This window comes from Ctenocephalides felis, unplaced genomic scaffold, assembly GCF_003426905.1.
Source record: "Ctenocephalides felis isolate EL2017-DRISC unplaced genomic scaffold, ASM342690v1 CF-g0.4_SCAFFOLD_01604, whole genome shotgun sequence".
Lineage (NCBI taxonomy): Eukaryota > Metazoa > Arthropoda > Insecta > Siphonaptera > Pulicidae > Ctenocephalides > Ctenocephalides felis.
The window spans coordinates 31,202,957-31,223,481 of record NW_020537758.1 but is presented as its reverse complement, the minus strand read 5'-3'; the positions used below and the strand labels follow the sequence as shown (position 1 = coordinate 31,223,481).

Genomic DNA, 20,525 nt, shown 5'->3' with positions numbered 1-20,525 from the left:
TAATACTTGTTTATGATCTTTTACTTTTCAGAATAATTTCAACAGTCGCATCACCAGAAAATTAGAGGCTTATATTTAAATAAATAAGGTTTCAAAGTTTCTCGTTAAAAGCTAGTTCAACAAATTTCAACATCCAATGGTTTTAGTTATTGGATGATATACTGAATTCTGAAAAGTATCATTTGGATAAGAAGATTAATAGCATTCAGATATCTTTTTTCTTGGAAACGCCTTATAAAATCGTTTTAAGAATGAATTGAAGTTATTAGGAGTAAATTAAGTAAAAAGGGTCGTTCATTTATAAATTTAAACAGTAAAACTTTCCGCCGTCAGGAGACAGACCGTTTTGTTTTGCTTGAATGTCCTTGGCAACGCGCTGTTGACATAATCCATGCTACTTATAACATCAATATATTGTTTATTAATTGAAATTTACAAGAATTGTGATGGCAGATGACCATAATTTTCATATATCAGTCTTTGGTCATATCGATTCAGTTTATTTTCCCGGTGGATTAATTGGCGATTCAGTCTTTATGAGATACGAGTTTGTCGCAGGCGAAAGTTGGGAAATAATATCAGGATGCGAAACTGGTATAAGCCAAACTTCGTCTCCAGGATCGAAAATGGAATTTATAGCTTTCAATGTGCCAATTGAAGTGACTTTTAGAAGCAGTACACCTTCTGGATGTACGTTTATGTGATACGATTTTGAATGATATTGACTGATATTAACTGCAGTTGTATTTAAATTACTGTAATTGATATGAATTTTTTAAATTATATATAAATAATCATTAATTTAGGGCCACAGTTGATCCTTTCTGTCTACGGCATTAACATCTGGGGCATTGAAAACATATTGGGTTATGGAAGAGTTCATGTACCAGTAAACCCATCTTCTAGAAGCACAATTGAAGTAGATTTAAGCGTCCCTAGATGGAATAATAGGTGCCCTTCTTTTCCGTGTTATGTGTCATTCAAAAATCGTGAAATCGGTGACCCTAAAATTTTAGCTGATGGAAGGATAGATTCTCGTAAGTACCCGAAATATTTTCGATTCTATATCGTAACATTTTTTCAATTTTTCGTTGAACACTTTCTTTTATTTTATTAACAAGTGTTGCACCGACTAAATAATCGTAAATAGACAGTTGGTGCATAATTACTCGAATTTAAATTCTATTTTGTTTGATGAAACAAGAGCAACAAAATATGTCATATCAAACTTGTAAGATTGTGCAATAAATAGTTTGAAATCTATATTGAAATCAAAATGGAATATTATAAAATCCTTGAATTCTGATCTATTATTTCTAGAATTGCAGACAATATCATATGGTACGGTGAAATTGGAGTTACAATTGGCAACACGTGGACTATCAAGTATGCATCTGGATTGCGCTTAAGTTTTGTCTCGATTTTTGTATATTTTTTTTAAGTTTGTCCATGATTTCTAATTACAATTATTGATGTGAAAAGTTTATAAACATGTAATAAAAATAATAACGAATAACTTTTGCATATTTCTGGGGATATTATGTTGTGCATGTAAACTGCATACGGGGTGAGACAGATGAGATATCCACATATTGCCTGATGCCTTGCAGTTGCCTATTCTGCGTGATCATATTGGTAATGACAGTGACATTTCGTGTCCATTTAACGCTATTGAATTTCTTGACCGTGATTTTGAATGAAACGTCAAAGTTTCAATATCACAAAGTCAATACTGTGAATAATTTTTAATTGTCGATATGCTCAAGTTTTTAGTAAGTATAAAGTTTGCGAAGTCAATTTAATAATGAGGTGTTTGGTCTAATAAAAACTTAAATTTCTGTTATATAATTTTATTTTGAAATATACTTTACATTAATAACAATTTGTGATCATTAAGTTTTCTTATTAAACTATTTATTTTTCAATGTGTTGCAGACATAATTTTTAAAATATAACACTACTATACAAGCTTATCAACAAGTTAATGACTATGTAAAATTTTTGCATTTAGGTCATTGTTAATAATTTGTCAGATGTTTATCTTTTCTGGCAAACCATATATATATATATATATATATATATATATATATATATATCCTTTAATAATTATATGATTTTTGTTTTTATAAACAATACTCTTCTGTAAAAAATATATTCCATTTTAGTAAGAATTTGAATTTATAATTAATTCATGCTAGAAATAATTATGAATTGCTTTAGCTCAGGATTTTTAATAGAAAATAATATAATAAACTATATTGTTTTCAGATCACTTTCAGTGCCGCATTTTATGCTGGCATATATGTTGCACAGAATTATGAAGTAAGTAATAAGTTTATGTTATAAACTCTTCAATGATTATTAATGTATATATTATTTTTATGCATGCATATACAAAATACTCAAAAAAGTTCAATCTATAGGTACCAAGAGTGGATGAGCCCTCTAAACTTCTTGAGAGATTGAAAGAATTTGCTAATGAACATAAAAAGGACAAGTGAGGAAAGAGTCTTAAGGAATAAACTATAACCTGCACAGTTTTGTGGTTGTTCACTGTAAATAATTTGTTAGTGCTGGTCAAAAAATAGTACTTTATCATTTATTCCAAATATGCCAGTAATACATATACATATATAATTATAAAATTGTTTATTTTTTCATTTAACTTATTTGCATTATGTGAAATATCTCAAGACCAAGCAAATCCACCACCAGTAGATTCCAAATTGGTTTGAGGTTCAACAAATGCAAGCCAATCACTTGCATGAGTTGGCAATAATCCCATACTATGAAATTTATACAAAGCTAATATTATATTTGCTAGATTACCAAGAAAGAAAACAAACTTTTGACCAGCAGCTTGTGATCCTTCTATCATTTTAAAAGTCAATTGTGTACTGAAAAGCGCTTTCACAGGTCTCACTATCAACATGCCAACCATCATTATTGGAAATATGGAAATCGAATTTCCTGCCATATACATTATAAATAAGTTCATGGGCACTTGTTTCAAAGGGCCTAATGCAATATCCCATGATTTTTTCATTATCAAATGATTTGGATCACCATCTTTATTTGCTTCTATACTTGTCACATTTAAAGATGTATTATATCCCGGAGGTGAAGATATTTCATTCAATGTAGTTCTGTCATTTTTGGTTTTGCTAATAAAAAAATTGCTTTCTATATTAATCACTTACAGCACTTTTTGAATAATATAATTTTACCTGGTAAAATCCAAGCTCCATTTAAATTTGCGCGAGTTTGATTTCGTATTAGATGCCATTATATTTGTATTAATAATATACCATATATAATATATATAATATGAATAAATTTAAATTAATTTACTGTTTTGATATGATAATAACAAATATTTTTGGTTACAATTAGATCATCAATACTACTATCGTGACATACATGCTTGGATGTCAGATGAGTTTTTTTACACCAGTGGTTTCCAATCGTCGGGTCGAAAAAGAGTGGTTTTTAAATATTTATGCAAATCATAAAGTCTGACTTATTATTGATGATATATTATTATATTAGATATATATATATAGTGTTTTTCTGCTTTCGGAATTTTATGCTTTACAATGAAGCATGTTTAGAAAGAGGGTTAGTAGCAGTGGTAGTGTTTTGATTATTAGTATGGTATGCTTGACAATATGACAATATGACAATAAAATTATCTCATCTTGGGTTGGCAAATTGAATTTTTGTAATTAATTGTATACTCTTCTTTTATCTATGATTGTAACCTGTTTCTATAAAATAAGTTATACAAATTAATAACATGGGAATTTTAGAGAAAATTTCGGAAATTGAAAAAGAAATTGCTCGCACCCAGAAAAATAAGGGTAAAGTTGAAAGATAATTTAAATTGTGATTACATATGCAATTTTAACGAAATTAAAAATATTTAGCAACTGAATACCATTTGGGGCTTCTGAAAGCTAAACTAGCTAAATATAGATCGCAGTTGTTAGAACCTTCCAAGAAAGGAGAGAAAGGAGAGGGCTTTGATGTGTTGAAATCTGGTGATGCTCGAGTGGCTCTTATTGGATTTCCTTCAGTAGGGAAAGTACGTCTCATATTTGAATTATATATATATATATATATATATATATATATATATTGAATTAAGTGGTATGTATAATGTTTTTTAGTCAACGTTGCTTTCAACTTTAACCCACACGGAAAGTGAAGCGGCCAGTTATGAATTCACTACTTTGACATGTATTCCCGGAGTTATAGAATACAAAGGTGCTAATATTCAGTTGTTGGATTTACCTGGAATTATAGAAGGTGCATCTCAGGTATTACATAAATTGAGCTTATCTTAGCCACTTAATATCATGCTATACTTTCTATATTTAAATCTTTATTTTAATCTACATTCATAAATAATTGTTCAATTATTATTAAAAGAATTAACAAATTTAATTAATTTATTATAGGGTAAGGGTCGAGGAAGACAGGTTATTGCAGTTGCACGTACAGCAGATCTTGTTCTGATGATGTTAGATGCGACAAAGCCATATGTTCATAGAGAATTACTCGAAAAAGAATTGGAAAGTGTGGGAATTAGACTCAACAAAAGTAAACCAAATATATATTTCAAAGTAAGCCTTAATTTCTTTAAAATAACTTGGTTAAAGAAACAAAATGAATTTTCAATTTTAGACCAAAAGCTAAGTTTTAATATTATATTCTCATTCATTATATGTATATATGGAGATTATAAATAAGATATGTATATATATATATATATATATATATATATGTTTGTATGTATGTATATATCCATATATACATGCATATGCATTTCTGAAAATATTTTGTTTGCCATTGAATTGTATTTCTTAAAACTATATAAAATTATTCATAGTAATAATTTTGCACATTTAATTCTCTTATAGGTAAAAAAAGGAGGCGGAGTATCTTTTAATTCTACCTGTACTTTAACGAAAGTGGATGAAAAACTTGTTCAAATGATATTACATGAATATAAAATATTTAATGCTGAGGTTTTTAAACTTATGATTTTACTTACTTATAATTATTATTCAATGAATATTTTTTAATTAACAATCATTAATTTTTAATGTTAGGTGCTATTTAGAGAAGATTGCACAGCTGATGAATTAATTGATGTTATATCAGCTAATAGGGTTTATTTGCCCTGTTTATATGTTTATAACAAAATTGATCAAATTTCTATTGAAGAAGTAGATCGAATAGCAAGACAACCTAATAGCGTTGTTGTCAGGTACATAAAATATAGTTTTGATATAGAATTATTAGTATATTTTGTTAATGAAACAAAAAGTTGAAAGATCTATATAATTTTCTTTGACTAAAAAATATTTTTAGTAATAAATTTCTGTATATTTTCTGTAAAAACTTATCTAAATTTTAATTAATTTTAATCTTAAATATATTAAAATGTATCAATATAAGTTTGTTCATTTTTAGCTCAGTATAAAATTGAATTTATACTTTTTTCAGTTGCAATATGAAATTAAATCTTGATTATTTACTGGAAATATTATGGGAATATTTATCATTAATCCGAGTGTATACGAAGAAACCTGGTCAACCACCAGACTTTGATGATGGCCTTATTTTGAGAAAGGTAAATTATTAGTTTTTATTATTTTTCTTATTAATAGCTTTTTTACAATTACAAAAATTTACTTTTAAACATTGTAATTGAATCGAATGCAAAACAATTTTTTTTTCAAGGGTGTTAATGTTGAGCATGTATGTCACGGAATACACAGAACTTTAGCAGAAGCATTTAAGTATGCTTTAGTTTGGGGAACTTCTACTAAGTATTCTCCGCAAAGGGTTGGTATCAGTCATATAATGCATGATGAAGATGTTATCCAAATTGTAAAAAAATAATAATTTTATATATTATTATGTATAATTGTTAAATATATCATGCATTTGTTATATACATTCTGCCTATTATAGGTCTACTTAAGAAAAATTTCTTTATTATCATTATCTACTATTTCTAATTCTAAAAGAAGTAGATAATGAAAATTCAAATGTACTTTTAATAATATGAATTCAAGAGTACTTTCTGCACATTCCTAGCAATTATTATTGCACAACCTAATTAAATTTCTCATATTCTCTTCTGCTTCATCCATCCTTCCTTTCTATTGTTATATCCATGATATATAATTACATATTACAAAGAGATTATCAAATTTTATTATTCTGATTTACATTAATATTGACCTAAATTTGAAACAGTAAATTTATTTTATAAGATTGAATCAATTCACTTTGTATATTTTTTAAACAGTTTTGTGATTAACTGTAGGTTCTTTGAATGGCAAACTGGTAACACAAATAGCTGTACTTAAATCAGCTGAATTGCCTTCTTTAAATGCTTTATAATCCTGAAACATGTCTCTAAAAGCAATGAAATCGGAAAAAGTAGACAATACTTCGAACACTTCACCTTCTAACTGCTCTTGTTTTATTTTTTTTCTGAAAATATAATTATTTTTAAATATGGATTATATATGAAACGTTATGTACTAAATAAGTTTAATCAGTTAACAATGTTAACACATAATAATGTTAACAGATATATATATATATATATATATATAAATTATGCACATCAAATTCAGTGATGATTGTACGTACTCCAGTTGCATTATGAAATTATCCATGTCAAATCCTGGATATTTTGCATTCAGTTGGCCCTCTATGAATTTTTCTATTTTATTAACATACTCATTGAATATTGAAGTATATTCTAATTTGTTTTCAGAATTATCATCAAATTGTATATAATATTTTTCCATAAAGTTATTCAACATCATCTAAAAATAATCAATCATTTTATTTAATATTATATTTTCATAATGAATAATTACAAAATTCTATATATAAAGCATATAAATGAAAGCATTAAAACCTGAAATTCTTCATCCACAATAATATCTTCAATGGTGCCAATAATTTTATCAAAAGTATCTTCAGATGTAGATGTTCTATTTGAATAAAACAATATACCTGGAACACCATCAATGTGAAGATTGCCTAAATTTATGTCATCCATATATGATTGCAAAGATTTTTTTTTTAAGTAAAAACTTTTTTGTAGGATTTCAATTTTTTAGTACTATTGATTTTTATTGTTTCCATGGAGACCAAAAAAAAGTAGACAAAAGATTGTCAATATACAGATATAGTGATTCATGCATACACACACAGGAATATATATTTATATATATACATTTGTATATATATATATATATATATATATATTTCTATGTGCATAGTTTTGCATATTTATCACCATTCAGCATGCTAACAAATTCAATGATTTCTCCTATCAATTTTACAATTTGTTAATCACATGACTAACTACATAATTTTATTATTTAACTTTTAGACTATTATTTTATTAGTTTGTTTTCCTTGTTTGAATTTAACAAGCTAGATCATGATTTAGATACGGAAATGTGCTAAATATAATAAATAAATAAATAGCTATTTATTGTAATTGTAAGGTAATTATATTTATTGCTTTTTCTAATGACTATTTGACTGCAAATAAATATTTCAATAATATGTTTCAATGTAAAAAAAACTTACTTAATATATGAGATTAAATCTTCAGGGCAATTACCCAGTTAAAAATTCTAGAAATTATAAAAAAAAATATTTATACGTTTTGACGTATTATATTTTATGTAAACTTTAGTGGACTATTTGAAAGAAATAGAATATATAATAACTAAATGTGACTACAATTTTATATCGCGAGTCGAATACATGACAGTCGCTTTTAGGAATCTTGCTTTATACAATTGTACAAAAATAGTAAGTGGTTGATACTTTGTCACTGTGTGAGAATTACAATGTTTATTCTAGAGATGTTTATTCTTCTTTATTTTCCTGATTCACTTCCTTTTTTGCAACTTTTCTCATTTCATACCAACTAAAGTCCACAAGAATAATACAATAATAAGATGATAATCACAATTATCATGTTTATTTATCTATGTTTATCATCTTATTATTCATTCTTTTATACTTATTTATCTATGGTACCCTCCTCTTTTTTTCAAATTTATTTTCTCTGTGATGTATTTGTCACTTTACCTAACTTAGTGGCTGGTGGTTACAAATGTATGATTTCGCTCGAACAAAAAATGTCAAATGAGGTATTTTTTGCAATAGTTTCATTGCGTTTATTGAAGTAATGTATGCAGATTTTGTTAATTTTTAAATGAAATAGTTTTCTTTTAATAGGTTTTTCAATTTCTAAATTGTGATATAAAAATATCATAAAAAGAGGCAAAAATTAAAGAATTGTATTTGGATATCAGGTATTGTGAAAGCTAATAAATACAAAAAATATTAATAAAGGTGCTACAGTACTTAGAAATAATAAACATATATAATAATTAATAACATTGTATATATAAATATACAGTAGAATCCGCTTAGTATGACATTCAAGGGACGGCGAAAAATCGTCATACTAAGCGGTCGTCATACTAAGCGTACTGAAAAAAAAAAACACTTTTTGGCGAATATGTTATTAATTTCAGTAATTTAATACAAAAATTAAGGTAAAAAATGACACATACTAACAAATTGACAAATTTAATTAAAAATATGACATAACAATGCATTTTTTAATGTAAGAAATCTGTAATTTTTGTTTGAATTTTAATTACTGGGTAAAAATAGTAAAAAATACTGAACTTTACTAATTCAGTAAACTATAGCAGATGTTATCGCTTCCAAGAATGAGCCTACTTATTTTTTGCACGAGGTCGTCCATGCCGGAAGTTGCCAAAGTTCCCATAGCGCGAATTTCGTGCAACATAGAGACCTGAAGGTATGTAGCGACCTGACACACAAGGGTAGTTCACAGTGGTGCCATACCATAACAATGTGCAATGAAAAACATGAACTCTATGTTATCGGAGGTGTAAAATCATGTCGGTCATTATACTTGGACCAAATTTTTTTTCAAAAATGGGTCATTATAAGCGAAATGTCAATGTAAGCGAGGTCAACATATCCGACTAGACAGCTGTTTTTTTAAGAAATTTTATATGGAAACCAAACTGCCTTTAAAATTACGTCATAATAAGCGGTTGTCAATATATCCGGCGTCATACTAATCGGATTCTACTGTATATATATATATATATATATATATATAAATGATTACAATGCAAATTAATTGAATAATTTATTATAACAATTTTAAATTTAACATTTTTAACAAAAATAATTTAATCTGATTCTTCATAATTCAAACAATCATAATAATCCTCTCTTTCATTGTCACTGTCAGTTTCAGTGTCATTTAATTCTTTAAGAACCCTTGATTTATATCGCGCATATTTTTCTCCATATCTCTGTTTATCATCATCATCAACATCACCTTCAAAAGCAAATCCTTCGCTATCCACGCTATAAATAAATCCTTCTCCTTCATCACTTGAGAGATCTTCGCCTAACAATAGTATTCAATAAAATATGTTAAAAATGATGAATAAATATGAATAAAAATCGGAATTTAAATCAATATTTAAAAATAAATAGATATCTATACAGATGACACATGATTAGTTAATACAAACCTAAAGACAGATCTCCAATGGCTTTTCTCATAACGCCTTCATTTATGCTATTATCGGAATCAGGATAATCATTTCTGTAGTTATTCTCATCATTTGAGTCATCTGTGTCATAATCATCTGAACTCTTGTAACCACCTTCCCGAAATGTTCCAAATACTAAATCATCAGTGGCCTCATGAATACTGTTTCAAATTTGAACATTATATTCAAAATTATCAAAAAATTAATGCATGCATGCATGCATATATATATATATATATATATATATATATATATATATATTAAAGTATGTGAATTTGATGTTGATATATATTTTGATGAGTTATTTTGATTTGGGCAGTAACACCAAGTAAAAAAAACTTTTTTATATATATATATATATATATAAAATATCAGTTTCAAAAATACCTGAGCATGTTATCCAAAATCATATCATCAACTTCATCCATATAATATAAATCATATACATAATTAGTGGTTAACTTTGTTTCAGATTCTAATAAAAAAATATTATTTGCTTCCATTTTTTGTTCAATATCCACCACTGTTAGTTGATTTTTCTCTCCATTCGAAGCTTCTTTAGAATCATCTAATGTTCGAAAACAATTTATTACTTTAAATCTATTATTTTGAGCTTGCAATTTTTGTTCATTTCGAAGTTTGGTAGTAATATTTGGGATATGTCTTTTAAATGTTTTCTTTGCTTCTTCTTTAGTAATCTTAGATAAGTGTGCAGATATATTTTCATTCTGTGGGAATACACAGAACATTATGATTTTTTTTTACATGAATAAAAATTATAATGATTATGAATTTATAAATAATGTTATTGGTAAGTAATACCTCATTTTTGAGCGTAGTAGCTAATTTGATAAGCGCTGATACCGAGGTTTCGCTGTCTGTGTCATCAGTCTTCCTTCTTTTACAATTAATAACCAGACTATCCACAGGTTCATCAAATATTCTTCGTTTAACTCGAATTACAGCAGCCATTTCAACTTTTTTAGTATCAAGAAATTGAGGGTTGAATTAATTGAATTGCTACAATGACTAAATTGCTTTGAAATTTTGTGTTAAATATTTTCAATTCAACAAAACAGCTATAAAAAACATTTTCACATTTTTCACAAAAGAAGAGTTTTAACGAGTTTAAACATAGCGAAGAATCGCCAGAAAGTATACTTTTTCAATTTTATTTTGTGCACATTTATCATTTATTATATATATACAACAATGATGTAAAAGTAAAAGCAACTAAAATCAGTGAGTAAATCTGACATTTCTCTAAAACACTTTCTGTAGCGATGTGAAGTTTCCGTCAATACCAGAGAGCAGAGATTCAGATGTCAAAAGCAGCAATTTTAGCAAATAGCAAGGGTTAACACAGAACGTTAACCACTTAGATTTAAAATTGGTTATCACAAGATTTTAAATTTATGTATAGCATAGTATTACAGTGTGTATATATTTACTTGCGTTCTTTTATATACCAATAACTTTATAATGTTTGTGATGTGTATGTGTGTGTGTGTTTCGACATATATCTAGTATGGTATTTTCACATTTTTAAAAATAATTTTTAAATTTTCTATATTTTAAAAATTGGTTTTAATTTATTATGAACACCATTTAAGCTGTTTGAAGAATATTTTTATAATTAACAATTGTATACATAATTTTGATTTGTGTAGTTTATTATATTATGATCGCAGTAAATTTAGATTTGAAACTTGTTTGATAAATGAAAATTTTGTTTAAAGTTTTGTTTCATTGTAAAACTTATACTAACTGCTCAAATCAATATGTAATCACATAGATTACTGTACTAAATTTTTTATAAAATTAGTCTTAAGTAGTTATAAAATAATTAATTATTAAAATACACTTGTAAAAATTGTAATGATCAATTAAAATAATCATAAAATGTAAAAGTAGTATTTATTATATCTTATTCATTTAATTGTTTTTCAACTTTGCAAAGGAGTGGTTTGTTTTCACTAGATAATTCAAATTGCTCATTTTGTTTTCTCACAGAATGTCATTTGATTTTGATTATTTAAAATAAAGGAAATTTAAAGAAAAATGTAATATTGGCTTCACGTGTTCAGGAATGTAAAACTAAATTTTCTATCAAAATTTAAAAGCACTTCAAAATTATTCATGTATATGAGTGATATATAAATAAAACAGTGAAAATTTGTCTGTATATTTAAAAATGTGAAAATATTTAACAAATTTTATACTTGAGAAAGGAAAAGCAAACAAGTGTACTGTAAAACACAGGTTAGTGAAAAAAAATAAAATTTATTCTACACCAAATTTATTTATTTCAATAAACAACAACTAATTCATTGCAGTGTAAATTTTTAGAGAGTTTACTAAAAGAATGGAATATCGTTATTTAATTTATAAAACCCTTAATGTTAAAATTGAAGATTCAAATAAACGTCGTTTCGATTTCAAAACAGAAGAGGCGTTCGAGTTCCTGAAACGCCATCTTCGACCGAGCGAACGTGCACGCTCTGCAGTCGCACGTCTACAAGTCTTTTGCACATCTATGCTTTGCGACTATAGGAGTTCGGAGAGGGAGTTGCCATTGCGAGTGAGAGTTCATTTCCATCGTGGCGATTGCTGGAAGAAGACATCGAGACGTCGTCGAACACGGACGAGCGGGCCTGACCCTTCGCTGCCTGTGGAGTACATGCGACCTGCGAGCGTCACCTGGTACGTTGCACTTGTGCTAATTATATTTCTCTTTGCGGATTCACTCGGATTGCATTTCGTGTTTTAAGATGTTTTAGATTTAATTGAAACCTTTCCTCATTTTTGTTTTTTTTTTGAAAACGTGTGCTCGATTTATGTAGTTTTTGCTCAAGTCGTACTACTGTCTAAGACGTACGCCGGATATATTTTATCTAATTATTTTATTTTGCATCATTTGGTGCCCACTGTTAAATAAAACTACATATTATTATTTTGTTGACTGAGCAAGAGTTTACAATTGAATGGCAGAAATAATCGAAAGTAATAGTAAAAAGTTGTGAAAGTAAAAAATAATGACCGTTAATTCATTTTGAGAATCACTATGAGTACATTTATACGGATCGTTTAATTTCAAGTCTTATTTACATCATTATCATCTGCTAATTCACTTCAATTTATAGATCAGAAGTATTGTGTAAATTGGACCACAATCATCATGTCATCAAGAATTTTAAAGCAAAATTACTTTTCCATGAAAGCCATTTTTTGTTTTAAATGCATAATTTTATTTCTTTTATTTAAAAAAAAGTTACAATTTGAACAACAAATTGACAAAGCATAGTTACAATTTGAATGAATATTTGAATATTTGGTGACGCATTAACAATGACATTTAATAATGTATGTATAATCAACTAAATTCAATAATAATTTGTGTATTTTGCAGGTGCGGGTTTGCTGCTACCAGAATCCTTCAGTTTTTTATACGAACATTGTTACTGTGACGCTCTGAATGTGGTATTTATTGGAATTGCATTTGGCACGAATAGATTTATTAAGCGGTGATTTTGTTCAAGATATTAATTGATCAATACTTTAGTTGTCACTATAACTTTTAGAAATTTACAAAGTCATTAAGGCATTGAATTTCATGATTCGAATGATCACGATATGTCTTGCATGTGGGTTAATTTATTAGTTAGGTAGCATCAGTAGTTTTAATATTAATAATAACAAATACTAATACACTAATCTATTCAACTATTGAAAAATAATGTGGTCGTTTGAATCATTTGAGATTATGCAATGTGGATTTGACATATTACATTAAATTTTAATTTTCACTGTTTTCACTTCATATTAATGCATTTCATATAAAACCAAGTGCAATTCTTAAACTGCTAGTAAATTTCTACATTCTATTTCTGGTCATCAAGATGAAATCACATGGAAGCCACAAGATATCATATCAAGCAAATTGTTGAGTATCAAATGGCCAAGTATCGAGTGAAAATTGAACACTGACTCACTTCACTGGGAATCGCTCTGAAAATAATTCAAAAAGTACGTTTTTATTCATAATCAGTATAAATGTGAACAATAAATAACATGTTTATTTTTTTCCAGGTACTTTCAACCACTGCTGCTCTGCACACTGACCCCTTCACCAGAAATCGCTCTGAAAATAATTTAAAAAGTACGTTTTTATCCACAATCAGTATAAATGTGAACATTAAATAAAATGTTTATTTTTTTTTCAGGTCCTTTCAACTACTGCTGCTCTGCACACTGACCCCTTCACCAGGAATCGCTCTGAAAATAATTTAAAAAGTACGTTTTTATCCATAACCAGTATAAATGTGAACAATAAATAACATGTTTATTTTTTTCCAGGTACTTTCAACCACTGCTGCTCTGCACACTGACCCCTTCACGAGGAATCGCTGTGAAAATAATTTAAAAAGTACGTTTTTATTCATAATCAGTATAAATGTGAACAATAAATAACATGTTTATTTTTTTCCAGGTACTTTCAACCACTGCTGCTCTGCACACTGACCCCTTCACCAGGAATCGCTCTGAAAATAATTTAAAAAGTACGTTTTCATCCACAATCAGTATAAATGTGAACATTAAATAATATGTTTATTTTTTTCAGGTTTTTTCAACTACTGCTGCTCTGCACACTGACCCCTTCACCAGGAATCGCTCTGAAAATAATTTAAAAAGTGCGTTTTTATCCATAATCAGTATAAATGTGAACAATAAATAACATGTTTATTTTTTTCCGGGTACTTTCAACCACTGCTGCTCTGCACACTGACCCCTTCACCAGGAATCGCTCTGAAAATAATTTAAAAAGTACGTTTTTATCAACAATCAGTATAAATGTGAACATTAAATAATATGTTTATTTTTTTCAGGTTTTTTCAACTACTGCTGCTCTGCACACTGACCCCTTCACCAGGAATCGCTCTGAAAATAATTTAAAAAGTACGTTTTTATCCATAATCAGTATAAATGTGAACAATAAATAACATGTTTATTTTTTTCCGGGTACTTTCAACCACTGCTGCTCTGCACACTGACCCCTTCACCAGGAATCGCTCTGAAAATAATTTAAAAAGTACGTTTTTATCAACAATCAGTATAAATGTGAACATTAAATAATATGTTTATTTTTTTCAGGTTTTTTCAACTACTGCTGCTCTGCACACTGACCCCTTCACCAGGAATCGCTCTGAAAATAATTTAAAAAGTACCTTTTTATCCATAATCAGTATAAATGTGAACAATAAATAACATGTTTATTTTTTTCCAGGTACTTTCAACCACTGCTGCTCTGCACGCTGACTCACTTCACCAGGAATCTTTCCAGAAACATTTTGCCAGGTATGTCTTTAACCATATCAGTATAAGTGCAAACATTCCTATAATGTTTCTTTCTTTTTTGCAGATCTTCTCGAACCAACTATTATTGCCCTGAAGCCTTAAAATCATTCACGTGAATGACTCGCAAGTGGTTTTTTTCAATGACTGTCTATAATTATGCATGATTAACTTAACTCTTATTAACTCAATAACATGACTAACCTCACTAACTTAATTAGGCAGTTAATATAAAAACCACTTGTTGAGTTTTACTATGAAGGTCTTAATGGGGTTACGTGGAAGACACCGCTGCATGATTAATTTATCCATAATCAGTATAAATGTGAACAATAAATAACATGTTTATTTTTTTCCGGGTACTTTCAACCACTGCTGCTCTGCACACTGACCCCTTCACCAGGAATCGCTCTGAAAATAATTTAAAAAGTACGTTTTTATCAACAATCAGTATAAATGTGAACATTAAATAATATGTTTATTTTTTTCAGGTTTTTTCAACTACTGCTGCTCTGCACACTGACCCCTTCACCAGGAATCGCTCTGAAAATAATTTAAAAAGTACCTTTTTATCCATAATCAGTATAAATGTGAACAATAAATAACATGTTTATTTTTTTCCAGGTACTTTCAACCACTGCTGCTCTGCACGCTGACTCACTTCACCAGGAATCTTTCCAGAAACATTTTGCCAGGTATGTCTTTAACCATATCAGTATAAGTGCAAACATTCCTATAATGTTTCTTTCTTTTTTGCAGATCTTCTCGAACCAACTATTATTGCCCTGAAGCCTTAAAATCATTCACGTGAATGACTCGCAAGTGGTTTTTTTCAATGACTGTCTATAATTATGCATGATTAACTTAACTCTTATTAACTCAATAACATGACTAACCTCACTAACTTAATTAGGCAGTTAATATAAAAACCACTTGTTGAGTTTTACTATGAAGGTCTTAATGGGGTTACGTGGAAGACACCGCTGCATGATTAATCAGGTAATTTATTCTTTATAGTATATTTTATGAACCTTGTTACTAATTCATTGTTTTCGTTTATAGGGTAACCAACTTCAAGCCAAGTGCTCTTCAACGCTCAAGTTGCTCATGAGTGAGAACACAATCATTTGATCTACTAATTATGCTGTCCGTCCGTCCGTCCGTCCGTCTCTTCACCAGAGAAGATGCCTACTATGATTTATTAAATAGTTAAGTGCTTAGATGTTAATGAAATAATGAATAAATATATTGTATTTAATTTCATTTGTTTTAATTTAATTATGAGCCACTTTACGGCCAAATCACATTATGCTGTAACGTAAATTACAGAAATATTTAAACATGTCTACATTTTAAAAATTTCTTGTGTTATTAATAGGGATACTTATTGAGTGCACTCTTTAGTGTAGTCAATTGTGTAGAACAGTTTCTTCACTGTTTGGATGCTTTCAAACATCTTGCCGCATCTTGGTTAAGCTCTTTATACCTTTGCTTTGACTCGGTAGAACTCTGCGTCATTGCTTTGACTCGATAGAAACGCGTTGACAATAGACTTTGCTTTTTTTCTAAACCCTTATGTTAGTCGAGTGCCTTAAACATTTAATGTGTCAAACCGATGTTTTCTCTTGTTTAAATATTATACTTTCTATTATTTCTTTAAATGGTGCACTTTTTTTCTTAATGTTAGCTATAAATATCACTTAATTTAATATCATACTGTGTTATTATTATATATACTATAATATATATATATATATATATATATATATATATATATATATGAGTGAGTTCTTGAGGGCGATATATCAAACAAAGAAAAGCTAAAGATTTATAAAATAATCTTTATTTCCAAACGTTTCGACATTCAATTTAATGTCATCATCAGTGGATCTAAAAACAGTATGAAAATTAGTATATCTAGGTAATTATAATATATGTGGATTGGTAAAGTAACTATACAATAAGAGGAAAATTAACAAACAGCAACACTTAACAACAAACCAAATATAAAAGATAGGAAAGGTAGTAGAGACTAGAATTAAATAAATAATTAAAAAATATAGGCAAAAATATCTAACATGGACATGTGTATAGCTATAGTTACATAGATAGGTATGAGTATATGTATGTTTCATACATGTACATGTACGTCGTTGTGAATATGCATGCACGTTGCATATATGTATATGCGTATATTTATATTTGTATAGTCGTACATGTATATGTGTACATATATAGGTATATATTGTTGTATCTGTATATCATGTGTGTATATGTATATATGCATGTATATATATATATATATATATATATATATATATATGTGTGTATATGTGTGTATATGTGTATGTATATATATGTATATATGCGTAGGTTTATATGAGTGTACTTAGATATTTTTGCCTATATTTTTTAATTATTTATTTAATTCTAGTCTCTACTACCTTTTCTATCTTTTATATTTGGTTTGTTGTTAAGTGTTGCTGTTTGTTAATTTTCCTCTTATTGTATAGTTACTTTACCAATCCACACATATTATAATTACCTAGATATACTAATTTTTATACTGTTTTTAGATCCACTGATGATGACATTAAATTGAATGTCGAAACGTTCACAACCTCAAGAACTCACTCACATATTTCAACATCAAAATTAACTACTAAATCATATATATATATATATATATATATATATATATATATATTATACAATTAGACAAATGTTAATGTATTTTAGTCATTTTTATTACTGTAATTATATGAATAAATTAATGTATTATTAAATACTGTGATACATTGATTGGAAGTTTTGAATAAAACTATCTGAACTTTATTTGGAGTGTTTCATTTCACACAATTTTCAGTGATATATGTTAGAAACACACCGTATAGGTATAGGTATTATAAACATTAATATATTTGTTGATGTTATCATAAACATTAATATACTTATTAATTCGTTTTTCGGCGAGGATTTATTATTTTGAATAAATTTCATAAAATACATTACAATTTTTTGTAATCTAATTCCATTATGATCAATGAAGTTAATAAAGTTATGACTTTGATAATTTCAAATAGACTAATCTATGGTTATTCACTCATTTCAAACATGTCAAAAATGTTAACACTTTTCACTCACTTGAATCTATACTATTATTCAAAGTGTTAATTAATTCATTTATATTAATATACTTTAAATATTGGTCAGTTTTACTTAACTTCGGACTTATACAATAAAGATCAATTTCTCAAATTGATTTTTTCCCTCTTTCGCACAATGACATCTTCATTTTTATTGAGATAATTTATTTTTATTAGATTATTTTATTATTATATTAATTGTATTAATTTTCACCGACACGTTTACGCTACCACCCCTTATCCTTATTTTACACTACCTTAACCTAATACCTACCTACGTTAAGAACTAATACTCTTACCTTGCTTATCTTTACCACGTCTCGAACCTGCTACGTTGCTATCTCCATTGACTCCCACCTCCTAACGCGCGACGCCACGACGATCACATTAGTAAACCGTTGCAAAGGAGATAATATTGTATATTTTAAACGAAAAAAACTAACAGGTCATATGGCCAAAAAAAAGTTGGGTTTGTATGGCCTGTGTTGGCGTAATGGTTAGAGTGATGGCTTCGTACCATAAAGGTACCGAGTTCGAATCATACCTCAGGACAAAAAAAGAGTATTGTTCACGTTGTGGTATTTATTTAGTGTTAAATAATAACACAAAACTAACTAACTAATTTAGATATAACAAACTAACAAGTCATGAGGCCGAAAGAAAGCAGAATCGATGTGGCCTGTGCTGGCGTAATTGGTAGAGCGATGGATTCGTACCCATAGAGTGCCGAGTTCGAACCATACCTCGGGACAAAAAATGGAAAGCGTGGAATTTATTATTTATTGTAAGATAGCACAAAGATAAAATTTGGATTTAATAAACTAACAGGTCATGAGGCCGAAAAAAAGCAGAATCGATGTGGCCTGTGTTGGCGTATTGCTAGCGTGCTAGCTTCATGTCAACAGGGTACCGAGTTCGATTCATACCTCCGGACACAAAACGCAAAATAGCGTGACTGTTGACGCTGTGGAACGAGGTATGCACGGAATCACATCCGTTCGAATTTGAGACCCCAGGCGGGTATGCTCCCCTCGATCTCGATTGAGAGGAGAGATACGCGCGAGAATCCCGCGTCATCCCCTAATGAACCCCGCAGCAGCCCCGAAAAGGGGCGAGGGGGGATTATAGGGGGGTGTGGGGTTCACGAATCCGCGACCCTGTGGTCCGACCCTCCCGGAAAAGGGAGAGGGGGGACTATAGGGGGGTGAGGGTTCCGCGCGACGACCACCACTGGGTCGCGCCGGTTGAAAAGCTGGGTGCGACACAGGTTGGGTCGGTGTGCGAGTCCCCGGAGCACCCTCGAGTGCGATGATGGGGATGTGGGGTGAGGAAAATGCGGTGACGAGGGAAAAAGGGGTGGAAGGATATGAGGAGGACAGATAGGGTTGGTGGGAGAGATAGGGGGAGAGATAAGGGTAGGGAGAGAGATAGGGGGAGAGAGATAAGGAGAGGGGAGAGATAGGAGGAGGGATGAGAGCGGGGGAGAGAGACGGAGGGAGGGATGAGAGCGGGGAGAGAGACGGAGGGAGGGATGGATGGAGCGACGGGCGCCGACCGTCGCTTTATGTATGTAAAATGCGTTTAGTCTCCTCCCTACCGCTTCCTTCCTCTTCCATCCCTCCCTCCGTCTCTCCCCCCCGCTCTCATCCCTCCACCGATCTCTCCCTCTCCTATCTCTCTCCCCCTATCTCTTTACCCACCCCTATCTCTCCCCCTATCTCTCCCACCAACCCTATCTCCCTCCTCATATCCTTCCACCCCCTTTTTCCTCGCACCGCATTTTCCTCACCCACATCCCCATCATCGCACTCGAGGGTGCTCCGGGACTCGCACACCGACCCAACCTGTGTCGCACCCAGCTTTTCAACCGGCGCGACCCAGTGGTGGTCGTCGCGCGGAACCCTCACCCCCCTATAGTCCCCCCTCTCCCTTTTCCGGGAGGGTCGGACCACAGGGTCGCGGGTCGCGGATTCGTGAACCCCACACCCCCCTATAATACCCCCTCGCCCTTTTCGGGGCTGCTGCGGGGTTCATTAGGGGATGACGCGGGATTCTCGCGCGTATCTCTCCTCTCAATCGAGATCGAGGGGAGCATACCTGCCTGGGGTCTCAAATTCGAACGGATGTGATTCCGTGCATACCTCGTTCCACAGCGTCAACAGTCACGCTATTTTGCGTTTTGTGTCCGGAGGTATGAATCGAACTCGGTACCCTGTTGACATGAAGCTAGCACGCTAGCAATACGCCAACACAGGCCACATCGATTCTGCTTTTTTTCGGCCTCATGACCTGTTAGTTTATTAAATCCAAATTTTATCTTTGTGCTATCTTACAATAAATAATAAATTCCACGCTTTCCATTTTTTGT

The 20,525-nt window shown here is 30.3% G+C and overlaps 6 protein-coding genes and 2 long non-coding RNA genes across 9 annotated transcripts; 5 read left to right on the top strand and 3 right to left on the bottom strand.

Annotated features, from left to right (window-relative positions):
- Positions 1–442: 442 nt before the first annotated feature.
- Positions 443–1,463, top strand: LOC113373172 (B9 domain-containing protein 1). Its single transcript, XM_026613490.1, has 3 exons — positions 443–690; positions 807–1,037; positions 1,321–1,463. The coding sequence occupies exons 1-3, from the start codon at positions 447–449 to the stop codon at positions 1,407–1,409; spliced, it is 564 nt and encodes a 187-aa protein (XP_026469275.1). The 5' UTR covers positions 443–446; the 3' UTR covers positions 1,410–1,463.
- A 60-nt stretch (positions 1,464–1,523) lies between these two features.
- Positions 1,524–2,644, top strand: LOC113372856. The gene is made up of 3 exons (XM_026613192.1): positions 1,524–1,635; positions 2,269–2,322; positions 2,424–2,644. Exons 1-3 carry the CDS (start codon positions 1,600–1,602, stop codon positions 2,499–2,501), a joined length of 168 nt encoding a protein of 55 aa, XP_026468977.1. The 5' UTR covers positions 1,524–1,599; the 3' UTR covers positions 2,502–2,644.
- Positions 2,645–2,653: 9 nt separating this feature from the next.
- On the bottom strand, positions 2,654–3,378 carry LOC113372855 (ER membrane protein complex subunit 4). The gene is made up of 2 exons (XM_026613191.1): positions 3,228–3,378; positions 2,654–3,164 (listed from the first exon to the last, which is right to left on the bottom strand). The coding sequence occupies exons 1-2, from the start codon at positions 3,284–3,286 to the stop codon at positions 2,690–2,692; spliced, it is 534 nt and encodes a 177-aa protein (XP_026468976.1). The 5' UTR covers positions 3,287–3,378; the 3' UTR covers positions 2,654–2,689.
- A 312-nt stretch (positions 3,379–3,690) lies between these two features.
- LOC113372512 (developmentally-regulated GTP-binding protein 2-like) lies at positions 3,691–5,910 on the top strand. The gene is made up of 8 exons (XM_026612850.1): positions 3,691–3,860; positions 3,927–4,084; positions 4,170–4,319; positions 4,461–4,625; positions 4,923–5,030; positions 5,115–5,272; positions 5,512–5,638; positions 5,749–5,910. Exons 1-8 carry the CDS (start codon positions 3,797–3,799, stop codon positions 5,908–5,910), a joined length of 1,092 nt encoding a protein of 363 aa, XP_026468635.1. The 5' UTR covers positions 3,691–3,796.
- Positions 5,911–6,314: 404 nt separating this feature from the next.
- On the bottom strand, positions 6,315–7,090 carry LOC113373639 (ADP-ribosylation factor-like protein 2-binding protein). Its single transcript, XM_026613923.1, has 3 exons — positions 6,947–7,090; positions 6,673–6,851; positions 6,315–6,510 (listed from the first exon to the last, which is right to left on the bottom strand). Exons 1-3 carry the CDS (start codon positions 7,088–7,090, stop codon positions 6,315–6,317), a joined length of 519 nt encoding a protein of 172 aa, XP_026469708.1.
- A 2,197-nt stretch (positions 7,091–9,287) lies between these two features.
- LOC113373638 (probable RNA polymerase II nuclear localization protein SLC7A6OS) lies at positions 9,288–10,735 on the bottom strand. The gene is made up of 4 exons (XM_026613922.1): positions 10,482–10,735; positions 10,047–10,387; positions 9,639–9,820; positions 9,288–9,511 (listed from the first exon to the last, which is right to left on the bottom strand). Exons 1-4 carry the CDS (start codon positions 10,629–10,631, stop codon positions 9,288–9,290), a joined length of 897 nt encoding a protein of 298 aa, XP_026469707.1. The 5' UTR covers positions 10,632–10,735.
- A 1,506-nt stretch (positions 10,736–12,241) lies between these two features.
- LOC113373217 lies at positions 12,242–14,976 on the top strand. 2 transcript variants are annotated; one of them, XR_003366897.1, is made up of 4 exons: positions 12,242–12,362; positions 13,069–13,074; positions 13,559–13,685; positions 14,944–14,976. It is a non-coding gene; the product is annotated as an uncharacterized LOC113373217 (long non-coding RNA). The 2 variants fall into 2 exon arrangements; XR_003366898.1 differs by lacking the exon at positions 14,944–14,976 and adding an exon at positions 13,749–13,814.
- A 449-nt stretch (positions 14,977–15,425) lies between these two features.
- Positions 15,426–16,180, top strand: LOC113374014. Its single transcript, XR_003366923.1, has 4 exons — positions 15,426–15,440; positions 15,636–15,706; positions 15,771–16,010; positions 16,074–16,180. It is a non-coding gene; the product is annotated as an uncharacterized LOC113374014 (long non-coding RNA).
- The last annotated feature ends 4,345 nt before the right edge of the window (positions 16,181–20,525 follow it).

Excerpts from the sequence above, each read along its gene's own strand:
- LOC113373638 (XM_026613922.1), bottom strand. The coding sequence starts at position 10,631 with ATGGCTGCTGTAATTCGAGTTAAACGAAGAATATTTGATGAACCTGTG. Across the intron at positions 10,388-10,481 it reads CTACTACGCTCAAAAATGAG|AATGAAAATATATCTGCACA; the intron begins GTATTACTTACC and ends GTATTCCCACAG. Across the intron at positions 9,821-10,046 it reads ATTTTGGATAACATGCTCAG|TATTCATGAGGCCACTGATG; the intron begins GTATTTTTGAAA and ends AATTTGAAACAG.
- LOC113372855 (XM_026613191.1), bottom strand. The coding sequence starts at position 3,286 with ATGGCATCTAATACGAAATCAAACTCGCGCAAATTTAAATGGAGCTTG. Across the intron at positions 3,165-3,227 it reads TGGAGCTTGGATTTTACCAG|CAAAACCAAAAATGACAGAA; the intron begins GTAAAATTATAT and ends TTTTTTTATTAG.
- LOC113372512 (XM_026612850.1), top strand. The coding sequence starts at position 3,797 with ATGGGAATTTTAGAGAAAATTTCGGAAATTGAAAAAGAAATTGCTCGC. Across the intron at positions 3,861-3,926 it reads TCGCACCCAGAAAAATAAGG|CAACTGAATACCATTTGGGG; the intron begins GTAAAGTTGAAA and ends AAAAATATTTAG. Across the intron at positions 5,273-5,511 it reads CCTAATAGCGTTGTTGTCAG|TTGCAATATGAAATTAAATC; the intron begins GTACATAAAATA and ends TACTTTTTTCAG.
- LOC113373172 (XM_026613490.1), top strand. The coding sequence starts at position 447 with ATGGCAGATGACCATAATTTTCATATATCAGTCTTTGGTCATATCGAT. Across the intron at positions 691-806 it reads AAGCAGTACACCTTCTGGAT|GGCCACAGTTGATCCTTTCT; the intron begins GTACGTTTATGT and ends TCATTAATTTAG. Across the intron at positions 1,038-1,320 it reads TGATGGAAGGATAGATTCTC|AATTGCAGACAATATCATAT; the intron begins GTAAGTACCCGA and ends TATTATTTCTAG.
- LOC113372856 (XM_026613192.1), top strand. The coding sequence starts at position 1,600 with ATGCCTTGCAGTTGCCTATTCTGCGTGATCATATTG. Across the intron at positions 1,636-2,268 it reads TATTCTGCGTGATCATATTG|ATCACTTTCAGTGCCGCATT; the intron begins GTAATGACAGTG and ends TATTGTTTTCAG. Across the intron at positions 2,323-2,423 it reads ATGTTGCACAGAATTATGAA|GTACCAAGAGTGGATGAGCC; the intron begins GTAAGTAATAAG and ends TTCAATCTATAG.
- LOC113373639 (XM_026613923.1), bottom strand. The coding sequence starts at position 7,090 with ATGGATGACATAAATTTAGGCAATCTTCACATTGATGGTGTTCCAGGT. Across the intron at positions 6,852-6,946 it reads TTGTGGATGAAGAATTTCAG|ATGATGTTGAATAACTTTAT; the intron begins GTTTTAATGCTT and ends GATTATTTTTAG. Across the intron at positions 6,511-6,672 it reads AATTTCATAATGCAACTGGA|AAAAAAAATAAAACAAGAGC; the intron begins GTACGTACAATC and ends TTATATTTTCAG.